General features: G+C 41.9%; 1 protein-coding gene across 1 annotated transcript in view; it reads left to right on the top strand.

The window, feature by feature from the left end:
- MYH9 (myosin, heavy chain 9, non-muscle) overlaps nucleotides 1-20963 on the top strand; it is a 57928-nt gene extending 36965 nt beyond the window's left edge. Inside the window, exons 15-40 of the mRNA XM_010075683.1 lie at nucleotides 871-1064; nucleotides 1397-1518; nucleotides 1898-1967; nucleotides 2897-3057; nucleotides 3755-3863; nucleotides 4829-4960; nucleotides 5619-5825; nucleotides 6330-6467; nucleotides 6970-7093; nucleotides 7882-8053; nucleotides 8641-8853; nucleotides 9312-9456; nucleotides 9978-10184; nucleotides 11150-11254; nucleotides 12475-12627; nucleotides 12987-13235; nucleotides 13719-13931; nucleotides 14603-14815; nucleotides 15165-15326; nucleotides 16023-16151; nucleotides 16496-16584; nucleotides 16801-16924; nucleotides 18010-18218; nucleotides 18650-18758; nucleotides 19073-19245; nucleotides 19435-20963. Of these exons, the coding sequence (XP_010073985.1) occupies nucleotides 871-1064; nucleotides 1397-1518; nucleotides 1898-1967; nucleotides 2897-3057; nucleotides 3755-3863; nucleotides 4829-4960; nucleotides 5619-5825; nucleotides 6330-6467; nucleotides 6970-7093; nucleotides 7882-8053; nucleotides 8641-8853; nucleotides 9312-9456; nucleotides 9978-10184; nucleotides 11150-11254; nucleotides 12475-12627; nucleotides 12987-13235; nucleotides 13719-13931; nucleotides 14603-14815; nucleotides 15165-15326; nucleotides 16023-16151; nucleotides 16496-16584; nucleotides 16801-16924; nucleotides 18010-18218; nucleotides 18650-18758; nucleotides 19073-19245; nucleotides 19435-19552 (4040 nt within the window). The 3' untranslated portion in view covers nucleotides 19553-20963. The remainder of the gene's footprint in view (nucleotides 1-870; nucleotides 1065-1396; nucleotides 1519-1897; nucleotides 1968-2896; nucleotides 3058-3754; nucleotides 3864-4828; nucleotides 4961-5618; nucleotides 5826-6329; nucleotides 6468-6969; nucleotides 7094-7881; nucleotides 8054-8640; nucleotides 8854-9311; nucleotides 9457-9977; nucleotides 10185-11149; nucleotides 11255-12474; nucleotides 12628-12986; nucleotides 13236-13718; nucleotides 13932-14602; nucleotides 14816-15164; nucleotides 15327-16022; nucleotides 16152-16495; nucleotides 16585-16800; nucleotides 16925-18009; nucleotides 18219-18649; nucleotides 18759-19072; nucleotides 19246-19434) is intronic.
- The last annotated feature ends 35 nt before the right edge of the window (nucleotides 20964-20998 follow it).

Below are 20998 nucleotides of genomic sequence, written 5' to 3'. Positions count from 1 at the left end.
AAAAATATACTGGAGGTGTGAAAATTTATAATGATACAGTTGGTTTTGGTTGGGTGGGTGAATTATTATCTCCGTGTACAAGAGCAATGGGGAAAAGTAATGCTTTAGTTTCTTCTTGCCCCTGCTGCTCTCAGATCTAGCTGGCTTCTGTTGAAAAAAAAAAAAAAGTATCTATGGAGTCTGCCCATCAAGGTGATAGCTTCATCAGTTCTTAGATGTCACTGTGGTATAGTGGAGAAACTGTTGGGGCAGCGAGTTCTGACTTTCTCCTAGTGGTATTGTTCATGTTGCTCTCATAGAGTACTTGTGGTCCAAAAATAACTCACAGTGGTATCTTGAGGTTTGGTTTCTGTCATGCCTTTTACCATGTTTGCTCAGTTTACAAGTAGATATGGCTTTTCTGATCACCAGTCATGGCAGTTTGCCTGTAATGCGAGAGTGAAGCTGGGCTTTTTCTCTAACTGTGGCCCCTTCTTGGTCAGAGTTAACTAAGAGTTGACTCTGCTGGGCTAGCAGCTAGAACTCTTGGTTTGCTGTTTTTCATTGTAACCTAAGCAAGTACGAGCATCTGAAACTCACTTCTAGATTGCTCTCCCAGAGCTGCCATCCAGAGAATCAGTAGAGTGTTTGGGAATAAGTTTGACTCCATCACTCAAACTTCCTGTAGTGAACTGTTGCTTTTTTTTCCTTCCTGCTCCTATCCCTGCACAAATTCTGTACAGGAGTCGACATCTGTGTAGAGATGAAGCAAAAAGGATCCTGCAGCTCCTCTCATTTATCCTGTTCTACCCAGATGTTCTTTGTGCATTCCAATGCTTCCTTTGTTTATGACAGAATTTTAATGCTTTATCTTGTGTGCTCTCTCTCTAGTTGACCGTATTGTTGGCCTGGATCAGGTAGCTGGTATGTCAGATACTGCATTGCCAGGGGCCTTCAAAACCAGGAAGGGTATGTTCCGAACAGTGGGACAGCTCTATAAAGAACAGCTGGCTAAACTGATGGCTACCTTGAGGAACACCAACCCCAACTTTGTCCGTTGTATTATCCCCAACCACGAGAAAAAGGTAAAGACAGTTATGACAGTACATCCTATGCAGTCTTAAATGGGCTTTGGGGGTATGTGGCTGGGTTGCTATCTTTTCTCAGGTTTTGCAAGAGATCTTAGAGGTCCTGTTTTCTCAGGATATCTTTTTAAGGTCATCCTAAATAGCTGTATACTTACCACAGTTTTGGAGTCTGACCTTTGCAGCTCTTAAGACTGCATAAAAGCTTTCGATTGCCTCTAACAGGAAAAGGGAGAACTGGCTGCTTTACAGAAAAACAGGAGTAGGCAAGAGAATAAGCCCCCTTTTTAAAAGCTTTGTGGTATTTATAAAATATACTTTTTCCTCACTAGGCTGGAAAACTAGATCCCCACTTGGTTCTCGACCAGCTTCGTTGTAATGGAGTGTTGGAGGGAATCCGTATTTGTCGTCAAGGTTTCCCCAACAGAGTTGTATTCCAGGAATTCAGACAAAGGTAAGACCTAGAAAAGAATCCAAAGCAGTCTTTACCCTGGCAAAGTTAAGACATAAGTGCAAAAACTGAAGTACTTTGTTGCAACTAGATTGCCACCGTTTTCAAAGGCAGCAACACAGAACATCTGTCCCCTGGTGTTCCCTGGCACAAAGCCTCCCAAAAGCATCTTTGACTTCTCTAGTAAGCGTGTAGTTCACATGAGGTGTAGAGGACCCCAACTAAGATTGGTTCATACTCTGTTGTCCAGAGATGCAATTGTTTCCTCTAACAAGACCATAAGCTGTCGAAACTCACAATGCTATAGGAACAGATTATTGATTTTTTTGTTGTTGTTTTCAAATATACTTGTGCAAGTGGTCGAATGCTTTCTCCTTTTCAGATATGAAATCTTAACTCCGAATGCAATTCCCAAAGGATTTATGGATGGAAAGCAAGCTTGTGTGCTGATGGTAAGACATCCCAGAAACTGTACTTGAATAGAATAAACTTTATGGGTGTGGTGTGGAAAACAGAGTTGTGCATGTTAAATACATCTTGTACTCACAGACCAAAATTCCAAAGTCAAGTGTTTTGTCTGAGAGGAGGGTGCAAAAAAAGCTATCTCTTGGCTTTGCAGATGGAGGCTTTTGACTAGCATGAGGTTGAATTATCCTAGGGCAAAGAGGCTCTTTCTGTTTCTACAGATGCATACACTTTGAGATGCCAGCAGTATTCATGGAATCAAAATCCTTAGAAGCATTAATGTTATCTTTAGCACATGCTTACAGTATGAGCTTTAACAGTGGCCTGTTCATGACAAATGTTTTCAGTGAAAGCTCCAATTAATTTCTGCAGAATTGCCTGCTTCAAAAGGAAAGCTTTGGCTCTGTAGCTTGAAGACTAGGGGAGATTGAATTGGATTTGGCTGTAAGGGAAATACCTTATTCCTCTTCACTAGCATAAGTGTTGACAACAAATCCTTTAAAGGATAGGAAAGTTGGTTGGGGTGCCTTTTTCTGGCAACGATTAGGATTGGGGAAAAATAAATAGGAAGGATCAACAGATTTCTTTCCTTTAGGAAAAGAAGAGGGCTCTTGGGACTAGGCATATGTTCCTCACAGCATCCTGGTAGTTCTGGGTACTCGATGTGGTATTGTATTAAACAATGCTTTCTATCGTATTTTCTGTCTCTGATTACCTCCATTTCATGCTGTGCTTGGCTGAGCTCCAACTCCTCTAATTGGCACAGGACTTTATTGGGAGCTAGCAGGTTTGGTTGGCCTGAGTGGCTTATTGTAAGGAGCGAGTATCTTAACAGCCATGAGACACAAATGAGTGTTGTGATGTTTCACATGAAGCAGTGTTTGCAGGAGGTGAATTCTTCTCTCTCTCATTTTAGATCAAAGCATTGGAGCTGGATTCCAACCTTTATCGAATTGGGCAGAGTAAAGTGTTTTTCAGAGCTGGAGTCCTTGCTCATCTTGAAGAAGAGAGAGACCTGAAGATCACAGATGTCATTATTGGTTTCCAAGCATGCTGTAGAGGCTACCTGGCCAGAAAGTAAGGACCACATTTTGTAAAGTACATTATAAACATGTGTATTTCTCCCATTCAGGTACAAGTTTCTCTTAAAGAAAAACGCTGACTAGAGATTATTTTTTGTCAGAAAGGTCATGATTTATTTATTGTATATAACAGTTGATGGTGGCTTTAGGGTTTTTCTGATCTCTAATGCCGGACCTCTGGCACCTGCAAGAAATTTGGTGTGCTGCTATCCAGCAAAATCTGTTACTTTCTATAGGGTTGCTATACAGCTGGCAAAGTTTTTGACAGAGGAGCTGCAAATGTGAAAATTGAAAGGTCTTAGCACAGTACCGATGCAGGAGGTGTAGGGTTTCTCTTGAGCTATTAGGTAGGACTGCAAATGGTGCAGTTCTAAAAACAAAAGTAGTATCTGTCAGATTGACAGGAAAACACACCTCTCTCTGTTCCAGATGTCCCATTTTTGAAGTGAAAATAGTGAGGCTTTTCAGATTTTTTAGACTTCATTAAATGGGAAATTCAGTAAAGGAAAGGATAACCACTCTTATCTGAGCAAAACAAAAAAACTTGATAGAGGAAGTTAATTGGAAATTTTGCTGGTTTTCTAGGGGGGAACTTTCTAAAGTAAAAATGTAGAGGTATCTAAGAAAGGACTTGGTGGAGAGAATTGGGTGCTGCTGTGGGTTCCTTTGTCTGACCTCCGCTTACCTTACAGAGCCTTTGCCAAGCGCCAGCAGCAATTGACAGCCATGAAAGTGCTTCAGAGGAACTGTGCTGCCTATCTGAAACTGCGGAACTGGCAATGGTGGAGGTTGTTCACCAAGGTAATATTTTTTTCCCGTTGCAACTTTGACAGTTTGATTGCAGTTTCAGCTTGTCAGCGTGAACCAGAGCAGAAAAAACACTTCCTCTACAATTGGACTGGCTTGCAACTACACCTTGATTCATTTAGGCAGAGAATATCATAGCATATTTTATAGCTATGCAGTATGCCTGCATAAATCAAGTGCAAGGCCATATCCAAGTAATGTTGTGGAAAAGCAGAAGTCATCTTTTAATGCTTTATGCCTGAGAAGAGTAAGAGAATCACTTTTTTGGTGGTAAGGCACTTGAGAGAGTTGCTACTATGTGGCTGGTCAATTTATCTAGACAAAAATTGTAAATAAGGGGATGGCTTGCCATCTCTTTCTCCAGGGTTGTAAGAGCAAAGGAAAAGCACTGAGGTCTGATCTTGTTGTTAGACTTCTAGATATTTTACCTTTATAAAGACAATGAGCACATGAAGAAATGGTCTCTTTTCTGAATGTGTGGGATTTGTTGCTTTTTGGCCATGAGACTTTGCAGCTAAATGAGAGCTGAGAGCAGATTTTAAACTTCTCTTTCCTGTGAAATTACCTTTAAGGGGTTTTGATGGGGGAGCACAGAGATGGGTGGTGTTTGGTTTTTGTTTACATTGACCTACCTGTGAATTTCCCCAGTGTAGCGCAACTTTTTTATTCTCTTGCTATTACTAGTTAGCCCTTGAGGATCTGGAATTTACCCAACCCTTCCCTGGTGTATCCCATCCTGGAGGAAAATTTGGGCAGACAGAAAGTGTGTTATTGGCAGAGCAGATGATATCTAGTCCTCTATGATCCTCCTAGGGTTCACAACAAAACAATTGGTTGGTCCTTAAAATATGACATTTATCTGAAATGTTGTTTTATTCAATACTTATCAAGTACAAGAGCATTTCTTCATGTTTTCTTTGTTCCTTATACACATCTCATTCCCTTGCTTTACTTTTCAGGTGAAACCCCTTCTGCAAGTAAGCAGACAGGAAGAGGAGATGATGGCCAAGGAAGAAGAACTAATAAAGGTCAAGGAGAAGCAGCTAGCTGCAGAAAACAGACTGAGTGAGTTGGAGACCTTCCAGGCCCAGGTCAGTTTGCAAATCTCACGTGCAAAAGTCATTCTTTTTCTTCTTGGCCAACTGGTTGAGAGAGCTCCTCCTTTGCTTTATTGGTCTGATGGATAAGCTGCAGGCTTCCAACTTGTTGAAATGTGTGACCTGGCTGCCATCTTGTTCAATTTCCTTTGTCCTTCTTCCCAGCTCAGTTCCTCTAGCAGGTCATTTTGTACAGTGACCACCTATTACCCTTCTATAGCCATTATCTGAAGAAAATTCTCCTTTTGCTGAGTATTATAGCAAGCTGGTTGAATTCAGCCTTGTCATTAATGGAATCCTTTTTGTTTAGAACACAGAAGGTGGCAGCAGGATTGTTTTTCTGTAGGGCTCGTAATTATTTGTGTTACTTTTGCACGGGAAAACTAGACAATCTCCTTGTTTCAGATTTATATGATCTTGAGAAATTTAAGGCTAACATAATATTTGGTTGCGGTGCATGATTTGTGAAGTTCAACAAACTCTTTTAAAAAACTATGTTTTGATAGTTAGCTTTTGATTAGCAGCAGGAGACTGCTGCAATGATTAAGGCTTTAACTGTGGAACACAGGAGCACATAACTTCACTGACACAGATTGCCAAGTGCTTTGGTAAATTTGAGCTTGTCTTATTTCTGTCTTTGTGTCCAATGTAGTTAATGGCAGAGAAGATGCAGCTGCAGGAACAGTTGCAAGCAGAAACTGAACTCTGTGCTGAAGCTGAGGAGATAAGAGCCCGCCTGACAGCCAAGAAACAAGAACTGGAGGAGATATGTCATGACCTAGAAGCAAGGGTGGAGGAAGAGGAAGAACGGTGTCAACATCTGCAAGCTGAAAAGAAGAAAATGCAACAGAACATCCAGGTAATGCCTTGGGAATACTGTCTCTTATCAGTAAAGAGGATAGTAAGGGTTAGAGTGGTTCTTTTGTCTCAGCTTGGAGGGAAATGGAAGAGAGAAAACAAAAAAAAAAGCATAGAAAAATCTGTCTGTGGAAATAGCAATGGAATACAGCGATTCTGGTGCTGAGCCTGAGGCATTGAGTCAGTCATCTGGAATGAGCTGTTACATTCTTGAAGATGATGGCCACTTGTCAAATAATTAGACAAGTCTTTGCTTAACCCAGATGTTTTAGGAATGGTAGCATTCTTCTTTGCAAAATTGCATTGTTTATTTTGGTAGAAAACTTATTTGTTAAAATGCAGTATATTGCATTAAGTCATGACAGAGATATTGCTCTGGAAAATACTAATACTACCTTGAAGGAGGGGTAAAGAAATTTTCCAAGTTCTAGTATTGCTACTGTGCTGTTAACGTTGGTTAGTGAGCAGCACTGACAATGCCTTGCTTTTCTGTGGTGTTGTGAAGGAACTAGAGGAGCAGCTTGAAGAAGAGGAAAGCGCAAGGCAGAAGTTGCAGCTAGAAAAAGTGACCACAGAGGCCAAATTGAAGAAACTGGAAGAAGATGTGTTAGTTTTGGAAGATCAGAATCTCAAATTGGCCAAGGTAAGACTCCTGTAGCTTCTTACTCAGGCTGAAAGATGCACAGGTGTGTTCTCCTGGAGCCACCCACCAAAGGCTGACCTTTCCCATATTACGGGGAAACTTATGAATGAATTCAATTTTATCTTTGACAACTCTGGCCCAAATTTTTGAAATAAGCTACCTGCCTGAATTCTTTACAAGTCGGTACTGTATGATATTTAAATAGCCTTGACAAAATAACGATCCATGAGCCAATGTTTTCTGATACATTGTTATGTCAAACGATATCAAGTTATTTCATAAGGAGACTTCCCTTTCGGCTTTGAAAGGGCTACCAAATACAAATCTTTAAGTAACCATTTATTTGAATACTGTCTGTAATCCTGAAAGGATTTCTTTCATTCCAAGTTTCCTTGTAGCAGGAGTAGGCACTCATGACATTGACATCTTTAAGCACAGTCAATTCTGGAAGAATCTCCTGTGATTCCAGCAACTGTTTTGACACTGCTTCTCAATTCCGCAGGAAAAGAAACTGTTGGAAGACAGAATGTCTGAATTTACAACGAACCTGACAGAGGAAGAGGAGAAATCTAAGAGTTTAGCCAAACTCAAGAATAAGCATGAGGCCATGATCACAGACCTTGAAGGTGATTTTGGTTTTGTTTTTTTTTTTAAAGGCAAATCCTGCAAAGTACTTGCCTGTTTAGTTTTAGGTTGTTTCTTGTTAAAATTTGTTGAACTTAGGTTTCATTTCTAGAGTTTTAGTCCTCTCCAGTTTCTGAGGGGTTAAAAATTAGTCTATAGAGTGTATGCTATTGATCGGTTTGATAGAGCTGTTCAGTGGCTGGCTGAAGGCTATGTGCATTGTCAGCTGAGCCCTTGATCTAAATAAAAATCCTCTCCAAAGCAGCAGGCAAATGGAGAAGAGAGGCTGGTTCTCTTTCTTCTCTTGCTGTGGAAGTGTCTCTACTTTTCTATTTCCAGCAGTATCAATCTGTCAGGGTTAGTGCTGTTTCTGATATCCTGTTTGGATAAGTTCTTAGAGGCCCTTCATCTGGAGACTGCTCAGGTTAACACAGCAGGAGCCAGCCTATTTGTTTTGGTAAAGGGAGAGCAGACCTTGTGTTCAGCATCACTTAATGAGTGCTTATGCCTCTATGGTGTGGGTGTTGGGAGAGATTGGCATTGTGCTGGCATTATTACAGTGAAAGGGGGGAAGGAGGTTTGGCTGTAAGACGAGGGAAAGGGAAATTGCCCAGATGTTTTGAGGGCAGTTGCATGTATAGGTCTTGACAGAATAATGTGCTCCAGCTACAGTTTGGACAGTTGTATTGTTAGGAAAGAAATTATTGCTTAAATAGCTTTTTCTCTGCTCATACAACATTCTTTGAGTATGTGTCATGCATGTAACTTACTGTGTCCCCATCTCCATCAGAACGTCTGCGACGTGAAGAAAAGCAGAGGCAAGAATTGGAAAAGACTCGTCGAAAGCTTGAAGGGGACTCCAGTGATCTACATGACCAGATTGCTGAGCTGCAAGCTCAGATTGCAGAACTCAAAATGCAACTGGCCAAGAAGGAAGAGGAGTTGCAGGCAGCCTTAGCTAGGTGAGAATGTGACCTGCGAGGTTCAGGGACCACTAGGTTGGGAAGTATTTCTTGTCTTGTGTCACTCTGGAATAGGGACTAAATGGAATCTGTGGCTGTTGTATTTTAGCCTATGGACTGTTAAGATCCACACATATCCAGCATCAGAGTTCTTTGTCTGCTGCTCAGTGCCACATTCTCTGTACAGAGCTAGACTATGAATGTAATGTGCAATGCATATGTTTCACTGGACCGGTAACATTTCAGTGGGGGTTAAAAAGTAGTGGCAACGCAGTGTCTCTCTGGTTGCTTCATTGCTCTATTTGTCTTTTCAGTAAAGTGTCCAATTTTCAATGTAAAAAGGTGCTTTCTCTTCTGCTTTCTTCTGTTGTCAGTCCCTCTCTGTCCCCTTCTTTAAGGTAAGTGATTGTGCTCTCTCAAGTATTGGGAAATGGAATTTGTAGATTGTATATGGATTAAAGTTTGGATGTAATATTGTAGAGGTAACCAGTACCAGTTTTTTTCTTGATGATTCTTGGTAGGACAGGTGGTTTTAATTTACATATGGTTTAAATCTGGCTCTGACCAGAACCCTATGTTAAACACAGGGTGGAAGAAGAGGCAGCTCAGAAGAATATGGCCCTGAAAAAGATCAGGGAACTTGAATCCCAGATCACAGAGCTGCAGGAAGACCTGGAGTCAGAGAGAGCATTCAGGAATAAAGCTGAAAAACAGAAGCGGGATCTGGGAGAAGAGCTGGAAGCGTTGAAAACAGAGCTAGAAGACACACTAGATTCTACAGCTGCTCAGCAAGAGCTTAGGTAATTCCAACATGTAACTGTGTTGTCTTAATCGGGTTTGGTTTTGACTCTTTTAACAAATGCTGCTGCATCCAGTCTCTTACCAAAGCAAGTCTTTGCCTTTATCAGGGTAGTCTGGTTAGCAGCCTCAGTGTACAGAAGGAGGTAGTGTGCAAGCTGTAGTCAATACTGCATTACCTCACCTTATGTAAGAAAGTTAATTTGCTCCCTAACCATAGCATTAGTGATACCCCTGAAACATTTGTCCTTTCAGGCTATTTCTTCTTGGGCTGAAAGTAATGCTGCCAGCTTGTGCTTAAGAATGGTGCAATGCTAAGTTCTAACTTTGAAAAGTGTCTTTATAGCTTGTAGGGCTAAACAGACCTTGGCATTTTTCTGCATTAGAGATGCTGTTGGTGGATATACACATCTGTTTGATTCTTTCCTTGACATCTAAATGGAATTTGTGAATTTTGCAGGTCAAAGAGAGAACAAGAAGTAACAGTTTTGAAGAAGGCCCTTGAAGATGAGGCAAAGACTCATGAAGCTCAAATCCAAGAGATGAGGCAGAAACATTCACAAGCTATTGAAGAGCTGGCAGAGCAGTTAGAACAGACCAAACGGGTATGTGGAACACAAAACACAAGGCCAAAGCAGTCAACCTCCCTGAAATATTATCTGGTCTATGACCATGTCTTAAAGCTGCAGAAGAACATGAAGCGTTCATGATACTAGGCTTCTGATACATGTGCTCTTCTTCCCTTGGTAGATCATTTTTCACTATGAAGCATATATGAAGTTATTTAAAATAGTTGTATTAATTCTTTTTTCACATCAGGAATGTTATATTGCATAGCCAAGACATTATTTTCACTGCTAGCACTTGTTGACTTGTATAACCTTTAATTTGGAAATCTGATGGTGCAAGACTATCCCCTGTATTGTTATCTTCTCTGATTGTTAGATTGTTTCCTGCTTATCAGTGGCAGGCTGTTCAAATTGTTTTTTCTGAGTAAACAGTCTACAACTTAGCTGCTAAACATGCAACATTAACTTACTCATTGGAAAGAAAGAAATTTACTCACTGGAAGGATCTTGCCATATCTAAAGTCTGAGGGGCTTTGCTTTTTTTTCCCCCTCTTTAGGTGAAAGCAAATCTTGAGAAAGCAAAACAAGCTCTAGAGAGTGAGAGGGCTGAACTGTCCAATGAGGTGAAGGTTCTTCTGCAAGGCAAAGGGGATGCTGAGCACAAGCGGAAAAAAGTAGATGCTCAGCTCCAGGAACTGCAGGTGAAATTTACAGAAGGTGAAAGAGTGAAGACTGAACTGGTTGAGAGGGTTAACAAATTGCAGGTGAGTGGCATGGGTTTTCCTTAGTTTCTGATTCAGCCCAGGGTTAGACAGAAAAGGTTGTAGGATGGTACTTGCCCATTGCTAGTTCAAAAATCTTGTTCCTCCTGAGGATAAAGTTCCTACAAAAAACAAGTCTGTAGTTTGCTTCCTAAGGTTTATGCAAACTCCTTAAACTCATTGACAGGGCAGGACATTTGGATTCATGTCGCTTATCATGAATCACCTCAGAAGGTGAAGTAACCAGTTGCCATTTGAGTTTTGTAAGCCTTAAGGAATCAGCATGTCAGCTCCCCTTCAGCATGCAGTGGTTTGTACAGTACAGTTCTGTAAACATTCAGCTGCTTGTGAATCTAGAGTGGTACAAACAGACTGATTGTATAACTAATTTGGAATACAGTGTCTTAAACTCTGTAATGGGGTGGTTGGTGGTGAGGGGTGGCTCAAGGGTGATGTGGAAATTTAGGATTTTCTCCTTTCTTCAAGGGAAAAACAAATCCCTTTGATTCACACAGAGCATTGTCTTCTGCCTTTTCCTTTATGGAGGGTTGTCATTAAAAGTTGAGCATTGCCGGTGTGTGCATCTTTTGGAGTGTGAAAGTGTAAATTTGAGATTCTAGATACAGTCCTGAAGCAGATAGTGTAAAATGGAAGAGAGTTAGTTTAATAGAAACTTAAAATTCTTGCCAGGCTGTCTAAAATCTCATATAGGCCTTAAAAAAAAATCTGAAACAACTAAAACCAGAAGGTTGTTGCAGGTGATTCCAAGTAAAAATCTCTTTTTGACTTCTCGTATTTGATCCCAGGGACTTTGGAAATGATGTATTCATTCCCCTGAGAGATTACACGCATGCTTTACTCCTGAGAGGTGCCGCGGTTTTTACTTTTGGGTCTTGTAGCTGCTCACCCGTTGCTGGCTTTGTTTTTGCTGATAGGTTTAATAACTGATACTCTGATCTCCCCTTCAGGTTGAGTTGGACAATGTCACAGGTCTTTTGAACCAGTCTGACAGCAAATCAATCAAATTAGCAAAGGACTTCTCTGCTCTGGAATCACAGCTTCAGGATACACAGGTGAGATCTTTGGAAGCCAGGGCATCTGTGTGTGGTGCAGCCAGTGTCCATTACAAATTCTTAAAGTGAGAAGTCACTCTGAGCACCATTAAATCTTGGATATACAACACTTCAAAGGATTGTGTCTCTGTTTTTTTGCCAAGAGGTAATATAGCATATGGTATTGAGAGCATTCTACAGAAACAAGCTGTTTATCTTCCTTCTGCTTCCTCATATGTGGAATATATGTAACTTTCACTGTCTTTGATAGAGGAGGACTTCTAAATCTCCTTTCTGCTTAAGAAGTCTTTAATGCTAGAATACTGGAATGCTAGGTTCTTCTTTGAGATCTCCATAGTCAGTATTTGAGAGGGTTTTTGTGTGCATGTGATTTATGGTAAACTTGTGAAGTTAAGCAGAAAATGTTATTTACCAGTGGATGTTGGGGAAGCGATAGATACAAATTATTTGGTATTTTTCAGGAAAAAAATAATGCTTAGTCTTATACTTAGGGATAAACCAACCCTACAGTTTACAGTTACTAGAGTATGACTCTTTTGGTAAAGCATGGAGTACCAAGCAGAAGGTTAGAAGGGAAAGGAAGAGTGCACCAAACCTCAGACACTAAGTAACCTTGAACAGTCATTGATTTTCTGTGTACTTATTACTCTTCTTAAAAAACAGATGCAAATATAGTGCCCAATACAAAAAAAATACACACTAGTTTGAAGACTAGTCTTATTAGTCTCTACAGATCCTTCAGCTCAAGCACTGGCAGTGTTAAGTCAGTAAATGCTGTTGGTAAATGACGAGTGTCTTACAGTTCTGCGAAGACCAATGTTGGTTTTAACCATGCTAAATAACTTTAGCCTGTTTTCCATTTCTGTGATACTTGAGTATGAGAAAGTCATGTAGCAGGGTACAATCGCGCTGTTGTTGGGAAAGGTTTTAATGCTTTGTGTGCCACTCAGAGGACTCCAGCAAGGACAGTGGATTGCTTGTGTAGTGTAGTAGTATACTTTAATCATTAGAATGTACAAGAGAGTAAGACACTTCTGAATGTTTTGTTTCTATGCTGACTTACTGGAAGACAATTTAAATTCTGTCTTCGGTTGTCTTATCTGTGAAATAAGTTGCATACTTAACTTTAAAAGTACTCATTCTGGAGAGAGTGGGTGAGGATTGTGAGCCTTTAAAGCCAAGGAGCGGTGCTGAATTCCACTGGGGTGTTTGCTTTATAGGAGCTGCTGCAGGAGGAGACTCGCCTGAAACTGAGCCTCAGCACTAAGCTGAAGCAAATAGAGGATGAGAAGAACAGTTTGAAAGAGCAACTGGAAGAAGAAGAGGAGGCAAAGAGAAACCTGGAGAAACAGATCTCTATTTTTCAGCAACAGGTACAGAGTCTGCATCCCATAAACCAGTAACTTCTGAGAGGAAGCATAAGCACAGGTCTGTCTTGAAGGAAGTAAAATCTAAATGCAGAATTGACTTCTAGTACAGAACCTTTCCTGGGAAAGGGTGATCCTGCTGATTTGGGTGAGAGAGAAAATGAAGAGGTCTCTGGTTATCATACAAACTGCTTCTAGATTTCTATACAGGAATTCCTTTGGGGATTCAGTCCTATAGTATTATTTGAGGGGGGAGTAATACCTTCAGAAATGAGCAGACTTACTTCCTCAACTTGTGGCGCTAGTAAACAACATATAGCGTTACCTGTGGCGTGGCTTCACGTGCGATCTTTTCTGTCCTTCAGGCAATAGATGCAAAGAAGAAGATGGATGATGGTCTGGGCTGCCTTGAGTCAGCAGAGGAAGCCAGGAAGAAGCTGCAGAAGGATTTGGAGGGCTTGAGCCAGCGTTATGAAGAGAAGACAGCTGCATATGACAAGCTGGAAAAAACAAAGACCCGCCTGCAGCAAGAGCTGGATGACCTTGCTGTGGACCTGGATCATCAGCGGCAGATTGTTTCCAACCTAGAGAAGAAGCAGAAGAAGTTTGATCAGGTATATCGCTAGGCATTCAGTAGGTGCAGTTTATTGACAGGTCTGCCTTAAGAATATCTAAGCAATGCTGCTTAGAGAATGCATATTTATTTCTGAACTAAGGCGTAGCATATATAGTGGAGAAATAAGCTTTCATAGAAATTAATTCATTCCGGTCTGTGCATAAGAAGTTTAGTGATGCTCCCTTTTCACAAAGGGATAACATTTATATCAAGATCAAGTCCAAAGCATTGTTTACAGATCATCTTTGAGAGAAAGTTGGAAATAATAGGTTGGAGGCCTAGAGAATCAGAAGTCTGTTCATTTGGGATCAGCATAGTTACTAAAGGGGGGATGGTACGCTTCATTCTTTGAAGCTGCATTTTCTTGGTTTCTTCTATCCATGGCAGAACTCTATTAAGAAGGCACTAATGAAAATATGATGTTTACCTTGTTAGAAAATTGTCAGTAATTTCTCAGAATACTGATGCAGTGCTCTTGTAGCTGTTGGCAGAGGAGAAGAACATCTCTGCCAAGTATGCAGAAGAACGGGACCGTGCTGAGGCAGAAGCCCGTGAAAAGGAGACCAAGGCCCTTTCCCTGGCCAGAGCCCTGGAAGAAGCCATAGAGCAGAAAGCTGAGCTGGAACGAATCAATAAGCAGTTCCGTATAGAGATGGAAGACCTGATGAGTTCAAAGGATGATGTTGGGAAAAGTGTAAGTATGAAGTTAAAATATCTGGGCAGGAAATGTCACACAGGTGATACTGTTAGTTTAATACTGCAAAAAGCTTATACTAGTGTGAACACAGAGCAATGTAGTAGAGAATACTGGACACATTGTGAGTTTGTGAATGTTATGTTTGTATTACATTAGTAAGTGAGAAAGATGGATTGGAAGAGCCTGGAAATTACCCAAATGAGATAGTGGCAAACTGAAAATTAACTAGTATATCGTTGTGGCAGAGATGAAGGTATGATGTGAACCTATTAGCCAAGCAATGGAAAACGTAACTCCAATATTTCAGGACAAAAAATGTGATGATAAGTAGGAAGGAAAATAAAAAATCCAGAGGCTAAAAAGTATTCTCTTGAATTCTGTCAGAACCAGAGGTATCCATCTCTGATAAGTCAGCAGTAGGTCAGGACTGGGCTAACAAATGTTCTTCTCTTTCTCCCCAGCACCACACATACATAACCCAAACTAATAGGTAATTGTGGTTCACGCTGACAGCTTGCAGGAATGTGGCTTTGAGGGGTACCTCTGCCCTAATACAAGGGACAGATGCATTGTTCTTAGACTTTTGTGTTCTTAGACATTTTTGCTCTTAGGATAGGTGAAATTGTCTGTACCCTTTGAGGAAACTTTGTGTGGTACTGTGCTTGTAGGTCCATGAACTGGAGAAGGCTAAGCGAGCCCTGGAGCAGCAGGTGGAGGAGATGAAGACACAGCTAGAAGAGCTGGAGGATGAACTGCAGGCCACAGAGGATGCCAAACTGCGGCTAGAAGTGAACCAACAGGCCATGAAGGCACAGTTTGACCGGGACCTCCAGGGACGGGATGAACAGAATGAAGAGAAGAGGAAACAGCTGATTAGACAAGTAAGAATTGCTCTGTAAACCCTGAAAGTGTTCTGTTCACAAAGACACTTGTGTCCAAAGATGGTAAGACAGCGCCAATCCAGATTCTTGTTAATGGTAACTTTCCAGGCAGCGCTGCAAAGCTGTGACAGACTTTCTCACTTGTATGCATGATTGTTTAAACAGCCTTTGTCTATGAAAGGAACCCATGTAGCTTTATTAGTGAGGAATGTTAGCTCCATCTCCCTGGCAGGAAGAATGAAAAGAAGTCAAATGTTTGCACTTAGGTACAGTTTGAAAGGGGGATGTGAAAAGTAGCTGTTGGGAAATCAAGGAGCTGAAATGCTGATGCCTGTATTTCTCCATACAGGTGCGGGAGATGGAGGTGGAATTGGAAGATGAACGAAAACAGCGCTCTATTGCTGTGGCTGCCAGGAAGAAGCTAGAGTTGGACCTGAAAGATTTGGAAAGCCATATAGATACTGCTAACAAGAATCGTGAAGAAGCCATCAAGCAGCTCCGCAAACTGCAGGTGAGAAGCTGCAACTGTTTTCACTGTCAGTGTAGAGCATTTACCCAGGGAAATGGGATGCAAGATTTCACCTCATGAGAACCATGCATCAGTGTCACAAGAGCAGCAGAGCCTTGTAGCAATTTACCACAAAAGATTTATTGGCATTTCAGTTCTAAATATCTTTCTAACCCTGATCTGCCCGTTTAACTCCCTGGGAGACAAGCTGTAAGTAAAGTCCACTCTAGTGCTTGCCTCATGTCAGTGTTTTTGGAAAGGATTATGGAGCTGCAAAGCTAGAGGGACTTAAATATCATTTAGGCCTTCCTCTGCCCCAAGACAGTTCTGTTATGCTTTTGTAATGCCTACAGGCATTTGTCTGATCTGTTCTTAAGAAAAACTCCAAATCCTTCCTAGGCTGTCCATTCCATTGCTTCACTAGAGAAAGCTTTCTGTACTCTCGCTTCCCCCCTCCCTATATCTGACAAGTTTTGGGGTTTTTTTTCTGCGATTGAAGCAGTCCTGTTTGCTTCCATTACTACTTCTTCTTGTTACTTGTGAAATGGGAAAAATTTTTCTTTAGAGCAACCTTTTTGGTAGCTGAAGATTAATGAATCCCGGTTTCCATTTTCCCTCCCGGTTTCCTGTAAGGCGAACAAACCCAATTTGTTAATGTGGATGCTCTGAAATTCATCCTTTTTTGTTTTTCCTTTTCAGGCACAGATGAAGGATTACATGCGGGAACTGGAGGACACACGTACTTCCAGAGAAGAGATCTTGGCACAGGCCAAAGAAAATGAGAAGAAGTTGAAGAGCATGGAGGCAGAGATGATCCAATTGCAGGAGGTAATGGAATATGCATGCAAGTCAAGTGTGTGTTTGTTTTCTTTGGCCAACAACTAAGTGTAGCAGTCTAAGCTTGAGTGGTTATTTCCTTTCTTTTGTACTTTTTGCTTTGCTGAAATATGAGGTCCACTTCAAAATGCAGAATTTGGCCATTTCTTGACAGCTGCAATGGGAGTGTGCAAAACAAAGGAAGCTGTGGAGTGGGTGGGGAACAGACCATGTCTTATAATTAAGTCTGGATCTAGCTAGTAACCATACCACCCATTACCAGTAACTATTTTTTCCTATGCTGCATTAATTGGTAGCTTCCCATTGGATCACTGACCGTCTCGTTTTCATTCCAGGAACTTGCAGCTGCTGAGCGTGCCAAGCGCCAGGCCCAGCAAGAAAGGGATGAGCTGGCTGATGAGATTGCCAACAACAGTGGCAAAGGGTGAGTAATGTTCCCTGTTTAAGGGTGGAGGAGCTGTTCCCTGTTTAAGGGTGGTGGAGAAAATACTTTGCGGGCTATTTTTATGTAGACTGTAGCACACACTGTATCCCTTCTGCTCTTCAAAGACTGAGCTTATTTTGTAAAATTAGAAGCGGTGAATTTTCCCCAAGGCATTAATGCTGCCGACACTGCTTTAATGTGTCCTGTGTCCTACAGAGCACTGGCCATGGAGGAAAAGAGACGCCTGGAGGCCCGGATAGCTCAGCTGGAGGAGGAGTTAGAAGAAGAACAGGGCAACACAGAGATAATCAATGACCGGCTCAAGAAGGCAAATCTTCAGGTACCTGTTCAGGCTGCATGTGCCAGCAGGGGTTCTCTAGTCTGTGTAAACTGTCAGACTGCACTCTGAGTAATGCCAGCTGCTGCTTTGTGTACAGCACAGGCCCTCAGAAGTCCATAGATGTAAGCAAGATGAAACACCTGAATACCACAATACAGAAAATAGGGTGGGCAGTCAGAGCTAATGTTAGCCCACTGGTTTTGATCATTTAAATCGCTGGGTAGCTGGAACAATCTCCCAAGTTTATTAAAAAAAAAAACCTCCAACCCCTCCCAGTCCCTTTTTTCTGTATTAAGGGATTATGAGAAAGATGATTTGTACCATGCTGCTCCAACTTGGCATGCTGAATAGTGCCACAATGTGTTTGGAAAACTACTTTTCTGCCAGTTCTATGCTTCTTCAAATGGACTAACCATATGGAATTTGTTAGGCTGCTATAGAAACCATGATCTTAATCTGCCTGTTCTCTGCCATATTTTATCTGCCCAACCTTGAGAGTCAAGCATGTTGTTTTCTTAGGGCTCTAAAGCCAAGGAGCTAGGCTGATGGCTTGCCAAACAGCTTGTTCACTCTGGTGGATAAGAGCGTAGTTCTCTACTTGGTTGACTGTCAGCCAGAGCCCTGGCTTGGAAGACTGAGTTCTTGCCCTTTTACCTTTGAAAGTCAGTATTTTTAAGCTGCTGCTTTGTAGTGGAAGTAGACGGCAAATAAAAGATAAACTAGTATAACACACGTATTGGATCCACTTGCCTCAGGATTTTTGTAATTCACTAAAACTGATAATTACTGTGTTAAGTGCCAAACCATGGCCTTCACCCCAGAGAACATTGTACATGATTGGCAAATTTAGCCATAAGAGGAGGTTGATAAACCTGTTATTCAAGGAATTACTTTGAAAATCTGTGTAAACGAAGATATTTTGAGAAGTGCCCTGCCTACAGACATCTCTCTCTGCATAAGAGTTATTCCAGGTATTCAGCTCACCCAGAGGGTCCTTTTTCGTTGTATGTCAGCATGTGTCTGAGCCATAAATCAGCCTTTCAGGCTGGAGCGCTTGATATGCTGAGTACTTCTTCTCTCTGCAGATTGATCAGATGAATGCTGACCTGAATGCTGAGCGTAGCAATGCACAGAAGAATGAGAATGCTCGCCAGCAGATGGAGCGCCAGAACAAGGAGCTTAAGCTTAAACTGCAGGAGATGGAGAGTGCAGTAAAGTCCAAGTACAAGGCTACCATCACAGCACTGGAAGCAAAGATAGTACAGCTGGAAGAGCAGTTGGACATGGAGACAAAGTATGTCCTAGCAGAAACTCTTGTTTCACAAGCCTCCAGCCTCTCTGGTATTTTAAATTCTCCTGAACAAATTCTGATTTGTCTCAATGAGGGCTTCATCCCAGGTATACCAGGTAGTACAGTTGTAAGATCTTGCCAAACCTTCCTTGTTTTTCACTGTAGAGGCTTCTAGCTTCTTCCAGATTTAACCACTTCTAAAACTGCAGCTGTGATACACTTGTTGTCCCTCTGTAGCTTTTCAGGAAGGGTCATATCTGTGTGACATCAGTGCCTTTTGGTCATTTTGGGGAAACATTGCCTCCCTTCTTTTTTTCTCTATGTTAGGAGGACTTTTGCTGTCTTCCTTGTTTCTAACTTGCCCGAGTCAGGTCATCTTGTTGGGCACAATGGGAGATAAGTTCTTGTCTGAGCATCACTGCATTTCTGTGTAGGGAGCGCCAGGCTGCCAGCAAGCAGGTGCGCCGTGCCGAGAAGAAGCTGAAAGATATCTTGCTGCAGGTGGATGACGAGAGGCGTAATGCTGAGCAATTCAAAGATCAGGTGTGTATAGTTACCTGCAGCATTGGTGAGTCTTCTGGTGGGAGGATTTCCCTTCTATGACAGGGCATCATTTGCATGTAAGAGGGCTCTAGCATTAACCTTCCTATAGATTTCTCTTCCTTTACCTCACTGTGATAATTACAAGAAGACACAGATGAAAATGTAATGCTTTTAAGGAAAAGCTTGGAGTTGCCATGTCCTAGGCAGCTCCTTTCAGAAAGGGAAGAGGGAGCTTTGGACACTCTTTTTGCTGCTCTGACTATTGTGCTGTAACTCTGAGGAAACACTGATCTCTCTTTCCCACATGCGCTCAGGCGGACAAGGCAAACATGCGCTTGAAGCAGCTGAAACGCCAGCTAGAGGAAGCAGAAGAGGAGGCCCAGCGAGCCAATGCATCCCGTAGGAAGCTCCAGCGTGAGCTGGAGGATGCCACTGAAACAGCTGATGCAATGAACAGAGAAGTCAGTTCCCTGAAGAGCAAACTCAGGTAAGGTGGGGCATTTTGTGCAATACCTTGGCAGCAAGCCCAGTGTAGTCTTGCTGTAACTGCCAGCAGTGGCAGCTGCCCACAGAAAACAGCACGGCCAGGTACTTCTTTACCTCTTTCGAAAGCCTGCCCTGTCTGGTGAGTTCATTGAAACCTTGTGTTACTGACATACTGTCCATCCTTCCCTAGGCGTGGGGACCTGCCATTTGTCGTGACACGTCGAATTGTCAGGAAGGGTACAGGAGAGTGCTCCGATGATGAAGTGGATGGCAAGGCAGATGCTGGTGATGCCAAAGCTACTGAATAAGTCCTCCCATTTGACCCAGGTTACATGTGATGGAGTGACCCATCCACCCTCCCCTCTTCCATTGGACTTTCAGCAAACCCTCTCCTAAATTGGCTGAGGATCTGCAGAGCAAGCCCAGCTCTGTGTATCTGGAGCCATTGGGCATCTGTGTTCCTAGTTTCCTCCTCTTTCCAGTTTCCTAATTGTCTTTGTATTTAATGCCAAAGAGTCAAGGCTCTGAAATCTGACCAGCAGTTTGGCCACTACAAAGGCCTGTAGAACTGTCTGTGCCATATCTGCTGGTGAATCCTTACACAGTTTGGAGGGAGTGGGGTTAGTGAAAGATTATTTTTGCTGTAAATCTCCTTTTGTCTTCAATTCTAGCTGCAGGGAAGCTCCTTCCTGTATTCTTTCCCCTCCCTCTTTGTTTGCTTTTGGCAATCATGTTCAGTGACCTCAGACTTCTGCCTCTTTTAATCTGCCCACCCACGTGGTTTGGGAGCAGTTTCAGGAAAAACGGTGTGCTTTGGCCATGGCAATTTGCCCTTTCATCTTTCACGTGCTTCCAGGGGTGAAGAGGGAGGCTCCTCTCGCGACCAGTTACCTGGAGGACTTGCCAAAGTTGTCTTTCTTTTTTTTTTTTTTTTTTTTTTTTTTTTTTGTCTTCTTATTTTTACTGTCTGGACAGAACTCTGAAGTGCAATGATGTCCTATTAGTGTCTCTGCCTCTGAGCGGTTTCATCTAAGGTAGTGTGGACCAGTAGTTAATGACAGGCTAGGGAAGCAGAACAATGTCCTCGTGCTTGTCTGAGAATCTCTGGGGGACCAAATATATTTAATGGTAGTAGACAGAATCTAAGGGAATTTAATAGGGTAGTGAGCAGAGGGTGGGGATAAGGGGAGGGAAATCCCTCTTTATTGCCATGTCCAAGCCTCTTGCACCTGCTCTGTAACCAGGGGTTGGGATTAGTTATTGTGCACCATTGACTAAGAGTATATTAAAAACCCTTTAATCTGCACAGATATATGTAAGGCCTTTCTATCTCTCGTAATAATTAAGAAAAAAATAAAGGTCTTTATCACTGCCTTTCTATTGGGACCATGGTTATATATAGATAGTCTTTACTTTTCTACACTGTACACTGGTTGCTGGATTTACCTGTATTCTTAACCATATTGTATATGCTGCATTTAGACCTACTTATGAGCAAAATAAAAATAATTAAATATGAAGCACCATACTGTATGCCTGAAGCACTCTAAATGCAGGAGCCTCGTGTCCCAATTGCTGTCACAAAAAAAATTTAATTTTTTTTTTTTTACATAATAGAAGTGCCTTAGCATGTGCCTCAGTTGTGTGTCACCACTACAGTCAGTAATGGTTTACTGGTGCTCCACTGATGTTACCAATAAAGATTATCCATGTGCTTCAGTCTGTGTGCGTGTGTTGCTGTTCCTTCTTTCCCT

Source organism: Pterocles gutturalis, unplaced genomic scaffold (genome assembly GCF_000699245.1).
Source record: "Pterocles gutturalis isolate BGI_N339 unplaced genomic scaffold, ASM69924v1 scaffold37667, whole genome shotgun sequence".
Taxonomy (NCBI): Eukaryota; Metazoa; Chordata; class Aves; order Pterocliformes; family Pteroclidae; genus Pterocles; species Pterocles gutturalis.
The sequence above is the reverse complement of the archived record's forward strand: the minus strand, read 5'-3'. Positions and strand labels throughout refer to the sequence as shown.